The sequence below is a fragment of the Sinohyriopsis cumingii genome, chromosome 8, assembly GCF_028554795.1.
Source record: "Sinohyriopsis cumingii isolate HCF-2022 chromosome 8, ASM2855479v2, whole genome shotgun sequence".
Classification (NCBI taxonomy): Eukaryota; Metazoa; Mollusca; class Bivalvia; order Unionida; family Unionidae; genus Sinohyriopsis; species Sinohyriopsis cumingii.
Window position 1 is genome coordinate 80,152,579 of NC_142968.1, and position 19,158 is coordinate 80,171,736.

Below are 19,158 nucleotides of genomic sequence, written 5' to 3' on the forward strand. Positions count from 1 at the left end.
TTAAAATTCTTCCTGTCAACTTTGAGTGCCCTCTTCTCTGCTCACAATTCCCTACTAGTGCTTCTTCCTTTCAAGGGCCCTCCCCTCTGCCTGTCATGAGTTCCCTACAACAGCTTCTTTAACCACTGTTGTTTTCTGCTCAGATATTTCTGTTTATTTAATGTAGGATAAATGTAAGAATCTTTTAATGTAGGATAAATGTAAGAATCTTTTTAATGTAGGATAAATGTAAGAATCTTTAATGTAGGATAAATATAAGAATCTTTTAATGTAGGATAAATGTAAGAATCTTTTAATGTAGGATAATGTAGGATAAATGTAAGAATCTTTTAATGTAGGATAATGTAGGATAAATGTAAGAACCTTTTTAATGTAGGATAAATGTAAGAATCTTTTAATGTAGGATAAATGTAAGAATCTTTTTAATGTAGGATAAATGTAAGAATCTTTAATGTAGGATAAATATAAGAATCTTTTAATGTAGGATAAATATAAGAATCTTTTAATGTAGGATAATGTAGGATAAATGTAAGAATCTTTTAATGTAGGATAATGTAGGATAAATGTAAGAATCTTTTAATGTAGGATAATGTAGGATAAATGTAAGAACTTTTTTAATGTAGGATAAATGTAAGAATCTTTTAATGTAGGATAAATGTAAGAATCTTTAATGTAGGATAAATATAAGAATCTTTTAATGTAGGATAAATATAAGAATCTTTTAATGTAGAATAATGTAGGATAAATGTAAGAATCTTTTAATGTAGGATAATGTAGGATAAATGTAAGAATCTTTTAATGTAGGATAATGTAGGATAAATGTAAGAACCTTTTTAATGTAGGATAAATGTAAGAATCTTTTAATGTAGGATAATGAAGGATAACTATAAGAATCTTTTAATGTAGGATAATGTAGGATAAATGTAAGAATCTTTTAATGTAGGATAATGTAGGATAAATGTAAGAATCTTTTAATGTAGGATAATGTAGGATAAATGTAAGAATCTTTTAATGTAGGATAATGTAGGATAAATGTAAGAATCTTTAATGTAGGATAAATGTAAGAATCTTTAATGTAGGATAAATGTAAGAATCTTTTAATGTAGGATAAATATAAGAATCTTTTTAATGTAGGATAAATGTAAGAATCTTTTAATGTAGGATAATGTAGGATAAATGTAAGAATCTTTTTACAGCCAGAAGATTAAATAACAAATGTCTTTAATGACTATTGGCATCAGATATTGTTATTAAAAAATTCCTTTTGTTACAAAAAGTTCCCCTTCCTGCAAAGAACAAAGTCACACACACACACACACACACACACACACACACACATGTATATTCCTGATGAATCTAATGCAAAATAACTCGGATTCAATATGTTACAGATTTTTTATACTGATGAAGAACTGATTGACCCGAAAGAAACTTACCACAAGATGACTGTAATGAAGCTACAAGATTTATTTGGGGACTGGGTAAGGGACAAATTGTGATCCTTGATATCAGTCAGTACATATATATATATATATATATATATATATATATATATATATATATATATATATATATATATATATATATAGAACTTAGTGTATATAGTACAGTTACTTTTCATTTTTTGTGTGTGTGAAAAGCACTCAGAAGGTAAGATAAAATGATGAAAGGTGAATAATAATTTTATAAGATAAAATGTGGATAATAATTTCAGAAAAAGTGATGCACATTTACTTGGCATATTTTCTTTAAGAATTTTTATTTTTAAAAGAAAGAAAAATGTATTGTAATAAAGGATTTAAATTGTTAAATTTAGAATTTTTATTATATTGATTTAAGGGTCAAAAAGTTTTAAAGAATTTTCAATCTCTTCAATCTTCAATCTCTATTTTATTAACAGAACTAATCATTTAAGAATTTATGAAACAATCTGTTACGATTGAATGCCTGCAATTGAAACCATAATCATTTGTTCATGAGCCACAATTAGTTTCTATTTTCATTTCTTGCTTGTTTTAATATTTCATCTGAAAATGTAAGCATGAAAATTCTTTATAAATAGCAAGTATAACTTTACTGTTATTAGCTGGATGTTCAGAAGTTTATGAGTACAGTGTTGCAGAAGAATATAAATTCATCAGAGGAGATAGTGAGTGCTACTCCTAAATATTTTCCCTTACTGGCGAATGTCCTAAAGACTACTCCAAAAGAGTAAGTAAATTTTTGTCTTTGTCCATATCGTTAGTCTCATTCAACCAGACTCTTATGTGACTCCAGGAGATCTTTGCCATATATGTGGATCTTGTAAAATGTGGTTCCCAAATGTCTTTGCCATTGGGGGTTGGGTAAAATCCCTCACTGATCAACTTGACAGATAAAAGTCACTTAAAGAAACTTTGCACAAATGAATCACCAGTCAAATCTGTTCCAAAAGTCACCTTTATATAGCTCTCACCTGGTCACAATAGTGAGTCCAATTTCCCTCTGTAAATTTCCTATGTAAAAGTAATATTTATAATGGTCACTTGCTTTCTGTGGTCAGCAACCAGGTGCTTCTTAACCAAACAAGGTTATTTCCTGCTTTAATTGGTCACTAGAATATCAACAGTGACGGCTCTATACATGCAAGTTAAACTTTGGTTGATTAGGAAGGCATTTTTATATAAAGGAATAGCACATGAATCGATGTATACATATTTCCTTATTTGTTGATACTCACCATACTTCATTCAGATAATAACTTATCTTAATAAGCCTTGCCAGTAGCTTCTCGAGGGTCGGTGGTTCTTTCCGGGGATTTCCCGGGTTCTTCCTCCACCATTAATACTGGCCGCCATGTATAGCCTGTCGTGTGCTGAAAAATGGTGTTAAACCTTACAACAACAACAACAACATCTTAATAAGCCTTAGTCATATCTGTGTATGGTAGTAATAATTATTAAATTATTTAATAAATTAATTAGTTGTATCTGTGTCCATGGTAGCTGTCCACTTTTTTTATTAGCTATGATTTTATTGCATCAGTCATGTATAGACTAATCAAATCTAAAAATGGTGACTTATTGTAGAAAGCAGCACTCTCACAATAAAATTAATGATTATGTTATAAATTAAATTTCATCTGCCAAATGTTTTATCACTTGAGGTATACATTGTAATGAGAAAGTATTGATGTCATTTTCTAGTTGCAACTTTGTAGTTTTGAAGATCGTTAGATGGCAACGTGTTGACATTTTTCAATTGCCAGTTCTCAGCTTTAGCTGCCACTGTGACCGTTTTGGTAACTTTCCAGAGCACCAAAGTTATATAAACACTATATATGTGAGTAAACTTAAGAAGGCATTCATAAATGTTTTTATTTATGAGCATGTGTCCTTTAACGATATCTGTTCAGAAATGATTTTACTGCATATACTTGTGAACAGATTAACCTGGTAGGTATGAAATTCAATTAAACTACTCATAGAAAATTTAATTGTGCTGATGACTTTCTGGTTAAGGACCAGGCAGTCATCCCAGAAAGTTATTTGTATTGAAGTAAATCTTAAGTCTGTGTACTTTTTCTGGGGTGACTGACTGGTCCATAAACTGTCATAGGACCCTCCACAATCATGTAGTAGTTCGATATTATACCAAATGACTATTGATACTTTTTTTTCAGGATAAAGCAATATTACAATTTTAACTCCTAGCCTGCAGTGGACTCTACAGTCCATATCACAATTTATGGACCCATTGGGTTACAAGAGATAAAGAATGAAATTAAATGTATGAGATATAATAGTTTTTTTATAGATCAAGGCATGAATGGGAACCGAACAAAAAATTATTTTCTTCTATGAGGGTACTCAAAACTCTAAAGAACATGTGAAGTATTTCACATTTCATTGTTGCTGCTTCTCCATTTAGATTTAAATTTAAGTTGGCTAATTTTGTAGTCAGATTAGGAAAATTGAGGGAATGGGCTTAGGAACATATACACTTCAACCATATGATTTTCCTGTCTGTTCCTAAAAATGGAAAGTTCAGACATATTTGAAGCCTCAATGGATCATTTTATAGTCTGTACTACGAACTTCATATCAGTTTAACATACCTAATTTGTACTGGAGGGCAACAAATCATAAATTAAACATTGTCATAACTTTATTAGCTTTGGAAAAATGAAGGAGCTAGAAAAGCATATTTTTATTATTGTTTTTAATTAACTAGCATCGTACTGAGGTTGACCTGGCCTGGAGGTTACCTTTGTATTCTGTATCCATCTGCAAACAGCATAAAACCAAATTTGACATCACATTTTACTGTACCATTACAAATACAGTTAAACTTGTCACATCTGCATCACACTTCACTGCTATTACAAAGCAGTCAGACTTTTCAAATAATAATAATAATAATAATAATGCAGACTTAGTACAGTGCCTAATCTTTATAAGGTCTCAGAGCTTTATAATATTAGACAACACATACAAATATACAACGACAACATTAAGGCAACAAACACCTTGAAATTACGAAACAAAAACAGGGTGACAATAATTTAAAGAAGTAAACATTAAGTCTTTAAGTCTGTTCTTGTTTAAATCTGCCATCACACTTTACTATACCATTACAAATACAGACAAACATATCAAATCTACCATCACACTTTACTATACCATTACAAATACAAACACATCAAATCTGCCATCACACTTTACTATACCATTACAAATATAAACATATCAAATCTGCCATCACACTTTACTATACCATTCAAAATACAAACATATCAAATCTGCCATCACACTTTACTCTACCATTATAAAAAAATATCTAAAAAATTGAACTTTAGCTGATTATGAATGTATGTATTGAATTAAATTACCATTTTTTAATTTGCAGAATTGTTATGTCAATTGCTGTGTAAAATTGTGTATCTATCTTTGGTCTGCACCGTGTAGAACTAAATCACATATATTTTGGAAACTACAAATGACATTGAAAACCCATGGCCATATGGTTCTTTCCAAGTACTGATCAATCAGCAAATATACATGTACTGTCAGTCCTGTCAAAATATGATGGCAAAATGTGTACCTATAAAGAGGAAGCTTCTGGCAAGAGTGAAAGTTTATGGGGACAGTTTCAAAACAATTTATGATGTGGTTAACATTCGTGTCCTTGCATAGAAGGTGTCTCTTTCCAAGCATGTAAAATAACACTTAGCTTATAAGTTTTAAAACATTTACTATTTTGTTTAAACTTTGTATGTGGGTTATTTGCTTCAGATAACATCATGAGATGTTCCCAGTTTGAAGCACTGTGTTTCGATAGACTGTTGTTAATATTTTAGAAGTAGGCTTTTGTACATGTCACCCTACAAGATGTATGTGTCAAGAGATATTCAGGATTGGATTTCTTGGCTGGCACCAAGCCAAGTTTAGAAGAACAAGTTTTTGATATGACCAAAGTGTTCTATATTGATATGCAGCTGTAACTAGATAAAATTGCTGACAACAAAAACTATATCTGGAGGAACATTATATGCATCATAACTACTAAAATTGTCACCTACTGTGTTCATGATGACTGTACAACTTGCATTTAACTTGCTGTCAAATTGTTCTCTTTCTCTCTCTATCGTTCTATCATGGATGATCCCTTTTGGGGTCCATGTAACTCAAAGTATGCACATTCTTTCAGTATAATGAGAAAGTACCAAATAATTCATCCATTGGGTAGATCATTTCATTTACTGTGACATGTAAATGTTTACAATATTACATATTAGTAAATGTGGCAAACTCTATTGATACCACACCCTCCTCCTTTGAGACAGTAGTTTTGTGCTGTCTGTTTGTATATCTCTCCCATTTTCATGTAAGTAAGATAGGTTAAAAAAAATACTACTAAAATTGATGACTGCTTATTAGATACCTATCCCTCTAGACCTGTCCCTCAGGTTGGTGAATTATCTTATTGTCAATTTTATGACATTTGTTAACTTTTTTCTGACTTGGACTCTTTGACAAAAACCCTGTAAACACATTTAAGAAAATATTTTTCAGATACACAAACACATCTGTGTTAATATTTTGTTTTCCCAATTAAACTTCAGGCCTTTATAGTAATGTTTCAATTTTAAAAAATTTAACGAATGATTTTTGACTTTGTAATTTTTTATGGTTACAAAAACTTTGTAAAGCAAAGATTACCCAACATGCACAAATGAAATTTAATGAAATTAGGTGGGCTTTGTTTGTTATTTTGTACATGATTTGATTAGATTTTCAAACCAGTATGGAAAATATATATATTTATTCTTGCATGTTTTTGGGCTTAACATTTTGACAAAAACCTTGTTAACATAATTAAGTAAAAACCATTTACTATGCATGTTTGTGGGCAACTGTAGAACACTTGATTTGCTTTTGTTTTTCATGCCATTTAACATCTTTTTGCATACTTTTTTACCTAAATATATTTGGACTGCAGTGTTAGTAGAAAAAACTCATGCACACATACATATCCATTGAGACTAAGGTGTTGTGATTACAGTGAATCTCAGGTCCAGTGAATACAATGAAGCTGAATCTCTGGTGCGACGAATGCAATGAAAGATTTTGATACTTTTCAGAGTTTTGGCAAACTACATAGTTGTGAAAGCCCTGTCCAGCACAATCGGCTTTATGCCTGATGCATTTGTTGATGCATCCCTTATCCTGGATAAAGCAGAATCTGGAATTACAGAGCTAGAACCTAGGTGGAAGCGTTGCCTGCAGAAAACGAATGAGTTTGGATATGCCACTGGTGCCCTCTATGTACAGGAGAACTTTGCAGAAAGTAGCAAAGGAGACGTGAGTAATCAAGTCCTTCCCTAATGTGTGTGTGTGTATGTGTGAGAGAGAGAGAGAGAGCGAGATGTGAGTACATCAAGTCCTTCCCTTCTATACCAAATGTGTGTGTGTGAAATGTGAGTACATCAAGTCCTTCCCTTCTAAACTATGTGTGTGTGTGTGTGTGTGTGTGTGTGTGCATAATGGTACATACACAAGACATTGTGGAATCACATTACTACAGATGTAAGAAATGCATTGTTAACTACAACAAATCATCATTATTCAGATTTCCAAATATATGCCATTGAGATCTGTAAAAGGATATCCAGATGTTCAGTTTATTTTAAATCTTCGTTCAAGTAAACCATGGAGAGTTGGTGATTACCTCTGGTGGTATTTTTCTATGCAGTGTGAACCATGGAGAGTTGGTGATTACCTCTGGTGTGGTATTTTTCTATCCACTGTGAACCATGGAGAGTTGGTCATTACCTCTGGTGTGGTATTTTTCTATCCACTGCAAACCATGGAGAGTTGGTCATTACCTCTGGTGTGGTATTTTTCTATCCACTGCAAACCATGGAGAGTTGGTCATTACCTCTGGTGTGGTATTTTTCTATCCACTGTGAACCATGGAGAGTTGGTCATTACCTCTGGTGTGGTATTTTTCTATCCACTGCAAACCATGGAGAGTTGGACATTACCTCTGGTGTGGTATTTTTCTATGCAGTGTGAACCATGGAGAGTTGGTCATTACCTCTGGTGTGGTATTTTTCTATCCACTGTGAACCATGGAGAGTTGGTGATTACCTCTGGTGTGGTATTTTTCTATCCACTGTGAACCATGGAGAGTTGGTCATTACCTCTGGTGTGGTATTTTTCTATCCACTGCAAACCATGGAGAGTTGGTCATTACCTCTGGTGTGGTATTTTTCTATCCACTGCAAACCATGGAGAGTTGGTCATTACCTCTGGTGTGGTATTTTTCTATCCACTGTGAACCATGGAGAGTTGGTCATTACCTCTGGTGTGGTATTTTTCTATCCACTGTGAACCATGGAGAGTTGGTCATTACCTCTGGTGTGGTATTTTTCTATCCACTGTGAACCATGGAGAGTCGGTCATTACCTCTGGTGTGGTATTTTTCTATCCACTGCAAACCATGGAGAGTTGGTCATTACCTCTGGTGTGGTATTTTTCTATCCACTGTGAACCATGGAGAGTTGGTCATTACCTCTGGTGTGGTATTTTTCTATCCACTGCAAACCATGGAGAGTTGGTCATTACCTCTGGTGTGGTATTTTTCTATCCACTGTGAACCATGGAGAGTTGGTCATTACCTCTGGTGTGGTATTTTTCTATCCACTGCAAACCATGGAGAGTTGGTCATTATCTCTGGTGTGGTATTTTTCTATCCACTGTGAACATGGAGAGTTGGTCATTACCTCTGGTGTGGTATTTTTCTATCCACTGCAAACCATAGAGAGTTGGTCATTACCTCTGGTGTGGTATTTTTCTATCCACTGCAAACCATGGAGAGTTGGTCATTACCTCTGGTGTGGTATTTTTCTATCCACTGTGAACCATGGAGAGTTGGTCATTACCTCTGGTGTGGTATTTTTCTATCCACTGCAAACCATGGAGAGTTGGTCATTACCTCTGGTGTGGTATTTTTCTATCCACTGTGAACCATGGAGAGTCGGTCATTACCTCTGGTGTGGTATTTTTCTATCAAATGTGAACCATGGAGAGTTGGTCATTACCTCTGGTGTGGTATTTTTCTATCCACTGCAAACCATGGAGAGTTGGTCATTACCTCTGGTGTGGTATTTTTCTATCCACTGTGAACCATGGAGAGTCGGTCATTACCTCTGGTGTGGTATTTTTCTATCAAATGTGAACCATGGAGAGTTGGTCATTACCTCTGGTGGTGTTTTTCTATCCACTGCGAACCATGGAGAGTTGGTCATTACCTCATTAAGCTGACACAGCTCATTTAGAGACTGGTGCCTGTCTATTGGAAGATTTTCCTTCCCAATGAAATAGTAATTTTGAAACAGCGTTGTCATAACTTTATTGGCTGACACTTTGTCTAACATAGTTGCTTTTTGCTGCCTTTTAAGTTTTTTAGGTTTGTCTGTGTTCATTACATACCTTATAGTAGACCTGGACAGAGCTGAAATGGTAGTGACCAGTAATGGCAAGTGCTTTAGACTATATGGCCACCTGGGGCCGCTTCATGTCAATGTATACTTTAATCAGCTTCGTTGGTGGAAATGTGAAGTCAATATTAGGGAGCAATTATGACTGACATTCAATTATGACTGACATTCAATTATGACTGACATTCAATTATGACTGACATTCAAGGGGGTTTGACACCTATTATATGAAGATTTTTCATAGTTTGCATCTTTTCTCAGATAAGGAATTGAAATATATTCAGGTTTATAGTTGTACAGTTAAATATAAGAAAAAGAATAAAATTTATGTTTGTAACCCTAAATATCAGACAGGAGTACATTAAAATATCTTTCTGGTTGGACATTTACAGCATATATAAGGGATTCCAGATTCCTGGTAGGTACATCTTGATGAAAGTAGCTGATCTGTTCAAAAACTAGGTCAGTGTGACCAAATATACATTTCATTGATTTTGTATTCTCAGCTGTACATTCATTACACCATATCAACCTACTTAACCTCCCTCATGAAAATAACTCAAGCATATAAAAATGAGGTCATTTTAGTAGTTTAATTTGTTACACCCCAATATATTGAACCCCATTTCACCTATTCCCATGAGAATCGGTATGTACATACATCTCTTTGAAAATAACTAAATCATTTTAAAACTATGTGACCGTGACCTAATTTGCCAGCTTGAATGGCTTTTGTACTTTCTGTTTCAGATTGTTACTCTCTCATTATCCTGAACTTTTGACCTGTTCATTACATCCCATACCCCTAATATCTTGGACCCTGTTTCACCTGTAATGAAAACTGTTATTTGAGAAAATCTTAGAAGAAACTAATGCAATGATACCAAAACTAGGCCAATTTGACCACATTTTCAAACTTGAGTAGCTATTGTATTATCAGTTGTTCATTCATTACCCACTCCATTAGACCATGTTTCACCTATGCTCATGAAAATGCTTGTGTAGATATATTTAAAAAGTAACTCAACCATGCCAAAAGTAGTTCAGTGTGAACCAGTTTTCACAGTTTAGTGAATTTTGTTAAGTTTTCTATTTTTTACACTCTCACACTCTTGGTCCCTACTTGACAACACTCATGAAAATTAGTATGTGATTGCATTTTAAAGAAAGTAACTTTACTTTACTTAAAGTAGGTTAATTCAACCTAGCTTTCACACATTAATTCCTTTGGAGTTTAAAGCAATTCATTCCTTCACTCTCAATATCATGGACCACATTTCACCCACACTCATGAAAACTGGTGTATGGATGGATTATGAGAGTAATTCAACCTTACCATCACTAGGCTAGTGTGACTTAATATCAATTTTGAGTGACTTTTTTGTTTTTATCTTTCCATCTGCTGTACTCTTTATAACATTTTTCTTTCTTTTACCTGCACTCATGAAATTTACAGGTGTAGGCATCTTAAGGTGGGTAACTTAACAGTAACTAGGTTAATGTAACATAACTTTCTTATTTGAATCAATTTTGTATTTTGAGCTGTCCATTGTCTTGGATCTTATTTAACCTACAATCAGGAAAATATGTGCATGGAACTTAAGGAGAGTGACTCATTCATACCAGTAGTAGGTCACTGTGATTTTCTTTTCAGGCTTGAGTGACTTGGGTATCTTTCTATATGTCAGTCTTAATATTGTAGGTTGCTCCAAATTTGCTACTGTTGGTGAGGGGTACTTGTATCTCTTTGAGGGTAAAGTTCTTGTTCAGAATTAAAAATAGTGAACAAAGTCATAAACAGTTTTTGTTATACCTAAGTTTGCATATGTTTCCTAGACACATACAATGGCAAAGAGAAAATCCAGTGCTTTGCAATACTTTAATGAACTTATCGCCTCTTGAAATGGTCCACCATCAAAATTGCTTTCAAGCATGGTAGATGAAGTGCCTTTCACACTGCACTTTGAGGATACAAAATCCACAATTGTCAGTTTAAAAGCTTTTCACCTCCAGTACTATATCCACATCCATCAGTTTAAAAGCCTTTTACCTACAGTACTATATCCACATCCATCAGTTTAAAAGCCTTTTACCTACAGTACTATATACACATCCATCAGTTTAAAAGCCTTTTACCTACAGTACTATATCCACATCCATCAGTTTAAAAGCCTTTTACCTACATTACTGGGGGCCCCAAGTGGCCGAGTGGTCTAAAGCGCTCACCGTTCCGGATCACTGCCATCTCACCTCTGTCTGCGTGTGTTCAAGTCCAAGGCTCGGCTAGCGTGGGTACGTGGGAAAGCCTGCCAGTAGCTTCTCGTGGGTCGGTGGTTCTTCCCTGGGTTTTCCAGGGTTCTTCCTCCACCAGTTATACTGGCTGCCATATATAGCCTATCTTGTGCTGAAAAATGGCGTTAAACCCTAGAACAACAACAACAACAACCTACATTACTATATCCACATCCATCAGTTTAAAAGCCTTTTACCTACAGTACTATATCCACATCCATCAGTTTTAAAGCCTTTTACCTACATTACTATATCCACATCCATCAGTTTAAAAGCTTTTCACCTCCAGTACTATATCCACATCCATCAGTTTAAAAGCCTTTTACCTACAGTACTATATCCACATCCATCAGTTTAAAAGCCTTTTACCTACAGTACTATATACACATCCATCAGTTTAAAAGCTTTTTACCTACAGTACTATATCCACATCCATCAGTTTAAAAGCTTTTTACCTACAGACTATATGTACTTGCCTATAAGTGAAGTCCAGCTGCAGAAACAGAGATCATGATCTACCATCACACAGTGTACTTGAAGATCAGGGTATATGTTGTTTGTTCTACTGATTATTCCTAACAAACTGCTTAGCTCCAGATCTGCTGGTGCATTATGTGATGGCAGATCTGGGTCTTTGCAGTTTGCTGTTGGACTCATCTTACAAGTGCCTTTACATGGAAAGAAACTTACATATGTGAGTCTGTAGGGTACTTTTGTTACAGTAAAGTGGTGAAATGCATAAAAAACTGAAAATACCTTTTATTGGTTCCAGTTTTCTAGCACACAGTAAAGGAAAAAAGAAAAATAAGTAATAATGTTTATTTGTAATGTGTTTTGAGGTCCTGCATTCATAAAACATAACTCTGAGTTAAAGTTGAAATTAAATTTTGCATGCATACATTTTTTATTGCAATACTTGCAGATATGAGCACTGAGATACTGAGCTTGCATGGATTAACATTGATATACTGAACTTGTAGGGATTGATACTGAGATACTGACCTTGTGGGAATTAACATTGAGATACTGACCTTATGGGGATTAACAGTGAGATACTCACCTTATGGGGATTAACATTGAGATACTCACCTTTGTGAGGATTAACACAGATATATACGTTTATGGGGATTAACATTGAGATACTCACCTTATGGGGATTAGCATTGAGATACTCACCTTATGGGGATTAGCACTGAGATACTCACCTTATGGGGATTAACATTGACATACTCACCTTATGGGGATTAACACTGAGATACTGAACTTGTAGGAATTAACACGGAGATACTCACCATATGGGGATTAACATTGAGATACTCATCTTATGGGGATTAACATTGAGATACTCACATTGTGGGGATTAACATTGAGATACTCACCTTATGGGGATTAACACTGAGATAGTGACTTTTGGGGATTAACAATGTGATATTGAGTTTTGATTTGGTTAAATACATGTTATACAGAGGGACAAATCTGTGAGTTCAGTATGTGCTCAGATGGAGAAATTTTATGAAAACTGGAACCAGAATACCACATTACTATAGTTGCTTATTGCCTCTAGGTATTTGCTCAACCAGACTTGGTCATTTTCTTAAGTTTTTGTCTCCTTCACTGCAAAGACTGTTCTATGCCAACATCTGGACCATCCACAGTACTTGACACATTAAGTTTTTGGAACAGTTGATGCCTTAAAGGATAGTACACAAGTATTCATTGCCACTGAATTTATCAAACAACATGAATAGTATTATATGCCATGATTTACTTTAGTTTTATAAATTTAATATCAAATAAACATGATTTTAAGATCTATTTTCCACACAGTGTAAAGGACTCTGCATTATTTATTCATGTTGCTATTTGATACTTCTAAGTGTTATGACACAGTATGGCATACCAATTATATGACATAACATTATAATTCTAATAAAGATGTGTTATGTTACCTAATATAATATATCATAATATAATGTAACATAACAAAACATAAGTTAATATAAAGTTTCATTTACTCTGAATTGCAGGTGGTGAATATGTTTGAAGAGTTGCGGAAGGCCTTCATGGACAATTTACCTGCAGTGTCATGGATGGACGACATGACCAGGATGTATGCCAAGCAAAAAGCCAAGGCTGTTGGCAGAAATATAGGTTACCCTGACTGGATTCTAGACCAGGCAGAGCTGGACAAGTATTATGAGAAGGTACATCAGATAGACAGTGTCAAAGCTGGGATTGGGTTTGGCAGTTTGCTGTTAGGTACATCAGATAGACAGTGTCAAAGCTGGGATTGGGTTTGGCAGTTTGCTGTTAGGTACATCAGATAGACAGCGTCAAAGCTGGGATTGGGTTTGGCAGTTTGCTGTTAGGTACATCAGATAGACAGCGTCAAAGCTGGGATTGGGTTTGGCAGTTTGCTGTTAGGTACATCAGATAGACAGCGTCAAAGCTGGGATTGGGTTTGGCAGTTTGCTGTTAGGTACATCAGATAGACAGCATCAAAGCTGGGATTGGGTTTGGCAGTTTGCTGTTAGGTACATCAGATAGACAGCGTCAAAGCTGGGATTGGGTTTGGCAGTTTGTTGTTAGGTACATCAGATAGACAGCGTCAAAGCTGGGATTGGGTTTGGCAGTTTGCTGTTAGGTACATCAGATAGACAGCATCAAAGCTGGGATTGGGTTTAGCAGTTTGTTGTTAGGTACATCAGAAAGACAGCGTCAAAGCTGGGATTGGGTTTGGCAGTTTGCTGTTAGGTACATCAGAAAGACAGCGTGAAAGCTGGGATTGGGTTTGGCAGTTTGCTGTTCACTTTAGTAGATCAGAAGCAGACAATGAGTAAAACTACTACACATTGGACACATTTGACTGTTAATAAGTAAAACAACAACACGTTTGACACATTTTACTGTTAATAAGTAAAACAGCTACACATTTGACACATTTTACTGTTAATAAGTAAAACAAATACACTTCTGATAAACATTGTTTAAATAATTAAAAGAACTACATATCTAGCATGCTTACTGTTGAAAAGTACAGCTAATATTATTTACTGTTAATAAGTAAAACAACTATATATTTGATACATTTTGCTGTTAATAAGTAAAACAAGTACACATCTAATGCATTTTACTGTTAATAAGTTAAACAAATACACATCAAATACATTTTACTGTTAATAAATTGAACTTTAATCTAATACATTTGACTGTTAATAAGTTAAACAAGTACATGTCCAATACATTTGACTGTTAATAAGTAAAACAACTACACATCTAATACATTTGACTGTTAATAAGTAAAACAAGTACACATCTAATACATTTGACTGTTAATAAGTAAAACAAGTACACATCTAATACATTTTGCTGTTAATAAGTAAAACAAATACATGTCCAATACATTTGACTGTTAATAAGTAAAATAACTACACATCTAATACATTTTACTGTTGATAAGTAAAACAACTACACATCTAATACATTTGACTGTTAATAAGTAAAACAACTACACATCTAATACATTTGACTGTTAATAAGTAAAATAACTACACATCTAATACATTTTACTGTTGATAAGTAAAACAACTACACATCTAATACATTTTACTGTTGATAAGTAAAACAACTACACATCTAATACATTTGACTGTTAATAAGTAAAACAACTAAACATCTAATACATTTGACTGTTAATAAGTAAAACAACTACACATCTAATACATTTGACTGTTAATAAGTAAAACAAGTACACATCTAAGACATTTGACTGTTAATAAGTAAAACAACTACACATCTAATACATTTGACTGTTAATAAGTAAAACAACTACACATCTAATACATTTGACTGTTAATAAGTAAAACAACTACACATTTAATACATTTGACTGTTAATAAGTAAAACAACTAAACATCTAATACATTTGACTGTTAATAAGTAAAACAACTACACATCTAATACATTTGACTGTTAATAAGTAAAACAAGTACACATCTAAGACATTTTACTGTTAATAAATTGAACTTTAATCTAATACATTTGACTGTTAATAAGTTAAACAACTACATGTCCAATACATTTGACTGTTAATAAGTTAAACAACTACATGTCCAATACATTTGACTGTTAATAAGTTAAACAACTACATGTCCAATACATTTGACTGTTAATAAGTAAAACAACTACACATCCAATACATTTTGCTGTTAATAAGTAAAACAAGTACTTGTCCAATACATTTGACTGTTAATAAGTAAACAGCTACACATCTGATACATTTTACTGTTAATAAGTAAAGCAACTACACATCTAATACATTTTATTGATAATAAGTCAAATAAAACCACATGTAATACAATTTGCTGTCAGTAAGTACAACTACACATTTTATTTTAATTTTCTGTTAAAATGTAAAACAATGACACATACGTTTTACTGTTAATAAAACAACTACACATCCAATACATTTGACAGTTATTGAGTAAATAACTACACATTTGATGCATTTTACTGTTAGTGAGTAACACAAATACACACCAGATATATTTTACAGGTAATGAGTAAAACAAATGCACATCTAAAACATTTTACAGTCAATCAGTAAAACAGCTACATAGCTAATAGATTTTACTGACATAATTTCCAATCAATTCTAGATCACAAGTAATATGTACATTGTGTATGACAGGTATAATCTATCAAACATAATGTACATGCAAATTATTTCTTCCTTTTACAAAAAAGGCCGCAAGTTGAACTGAGTGGACAAATTGTTGACAAGCATATGAAAAGTCTCTCTTATGGAAGTTCATATTATCCTTTTTTGTGAATGTTGTCACAACAAGATCACTCACAAGTAGAGTCCATCTACAAACAACAAGACCCTGATCTACCATCACTTACAAGGAGTCCATTTACAGACAACAAGATCCTGATCTGCCATCACTTACAAGTAGAGTCCATCTACAAATAACAAGACCCTGATCTGCCATCACTTACAAGTAGAGTCCATCTACAAACAACAAGACTCTGATCTGCCATCACTCACAAGTAGAGTCCAACTACAAACAGCAAGACCCTGATCTGCCATCACTCACAAGTAGAGTCCATCTACAGACAACAAGACTGATCTGTCATCACTTACAAGGAGTCCAAATACAAACAAGAAGACCCTGATTTGCCATCATGCTCCAGCAGATCAGGGGCTATATTGTTTGTTTTATACTGATTACTTTTAATGAACTGCTGAGACCAAGATCTTCTGGTGCTTTATACAATGGCAGATCTGGGTCTATGCAGTGTACAATTGGACATGACTTGTAAGCAAGTATATATGACACCAAAAAACTGACAATTTCTTTAGGAGTCTTTTGAAGTAGACAGGATATTTTACAAGGATTGTCTGATAATTGTCTGGTAGCTGGTACTTAGGCAGTTTTTTTTTACCCCTCCCCCTCCCTTTCTCTTGAGGTGATATCATATCAACCATGTTCATCAAACATGTTACTTACCATAAAATCTATCCATCACATCAGATTCCATCATGTCTGTTAAAGACAAATTTCATTTCCACATCATTTGTTCAAACCAGATGTTGGGTGAAGCTTTAAAACAACTTAGGTCAGTTTTGATTTTCAACATTTTCTGACACAATTTGTCCAAGTTATGTCCCTGGGGCCCCCGAGTGGCCGAGTGGTCTAAAGCACTCTCCGTTATGGATCACTGCCATCTCACCTCTGTCTGTGCCGGTTCGAGTCTCAGATTCATCCAGTGTGGGTATGTGAGAAAGCTTGCTGGTAGCTTCTCGTGGGTCAGTGGTTCTTTCCTTGGTTTTCCCAGGTTCTTCCTCCACCATTAATACTGGCCGCCATGTATAGCCTATTGTGTGCTGAAAAATGGCGTTAAACCCCACAACAACAACAACCAAGTTATGTCCCCTTTTTTTACTTATAACTTTGCCTTGCATATTTAACAAATATTTCTTCAATTGCAGCACATCGGCATTGACAGCTGTGCCATATGGGCATGCATTTTATATAGTACATTTGCGATTTCCAATATTTATAAGTAAAATTATATCTGTTATAATCATGAACTAATTGTATATTAATTTTTTTATTCAAAGTACTTGAGTTTATAGAGTTTGTACTCTATGTAAGGAATGTGGAGTTGAAAAGAGAGGTATCTGTTTTAATATTTAAGTACCTGTTTTCATTGTTACAGTATCAAAAATAATCCCCTAGTACATATTTCTCTTCAGAAATTGATGCTTGTTTTCAGGTACATTATTTGGTTCCTACATGAACTGATGAACAAAGTTCATCTTGTGTACTCCAACTGAACTCCATTGACCGAGTACTACTGCATGTGCACATCTTGCTCAACCATTGGCTGTGCACTGCTGTGATGATGTTATGTTGTTATATCACACTGAGCATTGCGATTGTTCAAGATAGATAACTCATTCTCTGCATGAAGAGAAAAAAGATGTATTTTAGAACTGCACATACAATTTATTGTTTGTTTTCCTTTTGCAGCTAATAATTGGTAAAGAAGACTCCTCGTCGTTTTATAAAGTAGGACTTCTCCATAGGCAATTTTATTGTTTGTTTTCCTTTTGCAGCTAATAATTGGTAAAGAAGACTCCTCGTCGTTTTATAAAGTAGGACTTCTCCTTAGGCAATTTTATTGTTTGTTTTCCTTTTGCAGCTAATAATTGGTAAAGAAGACTCCTCGTCGTTTTGTAAAGTAGGACTTCTCCTTAGGCAATTTTATTGTTTGTTTTCCTTTTGCAGCTAATAATTGGTAAAGAAGACTCCTCGTCGTTTTATAAAGTAGGACTTCTCCTTAGGCAATTTTATTGTTTGTTTTCCTTTTGCAGCTAATAATTGGTAAAGAAGACTCCTCGTTGTTTTATAAAGTAGGACTTCTCCTTAGGCAATTTTATTGTTTGTTTTCCTTTTGCAGCTAATAATTGGTAAAGAAGACTCCTCATCGTTTTATAAAGTAGGACTTCTCCTTAGGCAATTTTATTGTTTGTTTTCCTTTGCAGCTAATAATTGGTAAAGAAGACTCCTCATCGTTTTATAAAGTAGGACTTCTCCTTAGGCAATTTTATTGTTTGTTTTCCTTTTGCAGCTAATAATTGGTAAAGAAGACTCCTCATCGTTTTATAAAGTAGGACTTCTCCTTAGGCAATTTTACTCCTGGAAGAGAAGTGATAAACATGGAAAGCCTCCAAACAAAAACGAGTGAGTATTTTGACTTTTGTTTGAGTTTAGACTTAGAAATGTAAAATTTTTATTAGGATTCATGCACTTTGGAAGAAGTGATTGCAGTGGTCAGTTTCATTTACAGTATGTGTCCAAAATGAGATCACACTTCTGTATCCATCTTAAAGTTGTTTCTCATAAATTTATCTAATCAGTATTGAATAATATGCTTCAGTTAGATTAAAATTCCCATTTTCAAGAATGCATCTGGGACTGGTCCATTATCTGTGATAAAATCTTGAATTTTAATCACCAGGGACCCAGTCTGCAGCACATTCATCATTCATTCAGTAATCTTCATGCCTCAGCTTCCATGAAAAATTGTTACTGCTGCTGGTCTGTGACCTGTCAGGCCACATGTCTTCATCTCTTTCTCAAGTATCCTTCACATATCTCCATGGGCCAACCCCTTTTATGTTTTCTGTCTAGTACCCAGCATAAGGCCATTTTGGGTAATGTGTTTGGTGGCATTAAACATACATTTCCCAAGCGATCTTGATCTCCTCTATCTTACTATTTGGTCAACAGGCTTTACATTTGTCTCTTGGTACAGTTCACAGTTTGAGATTTTTATTAGCCAGAAAATTTGCAGGATCCTTCATGAATGCT

At 34.2% G+C, this 19,158-nt stretch overlaps 1 protein-coding gene across 5 annotated transcripts in view; it reads left to right on the plus strand.

The window, feature by feature from the left end:
• LOC149793957 (endothelin-converting enzyme homolog) overlaps positions 1-19,158 on the plus strand; it is a 125,572-nt gene that overhangs the window by 65,030 nt on the left and 41,384 nt on the right. For all 5 annotated transcript variants that reach the window (XR_016422910.1, XM_089967881.1, XM_089967883.1 and 2 more), the window contains exons 8-12: positions 1,392-1,481; positions 2,087-2,211; positions 6,623-6,842; positions 13,303-13,479; positions 18,416-18,528. Coding sequence is in view for 4 of the 5 variants with exons in the window: in XM_089967881.1 (XP_089824007.1) it covers positions 1,392-1,481; positions 2,087-2,211; positions 6,623-6,842; positions 13,303-13,479; positions 18,416-18,528 (725 nt within the window). In the remaining variant the exon portion in view is untranslated. The remainder of the gene's footprint in view (positions 1-1,391; positions 1,482-2,086; positions 2,212-6,622; positions 6,843-13,302; positions 13,480-18,415; positions 18,529-19,158) is intronic.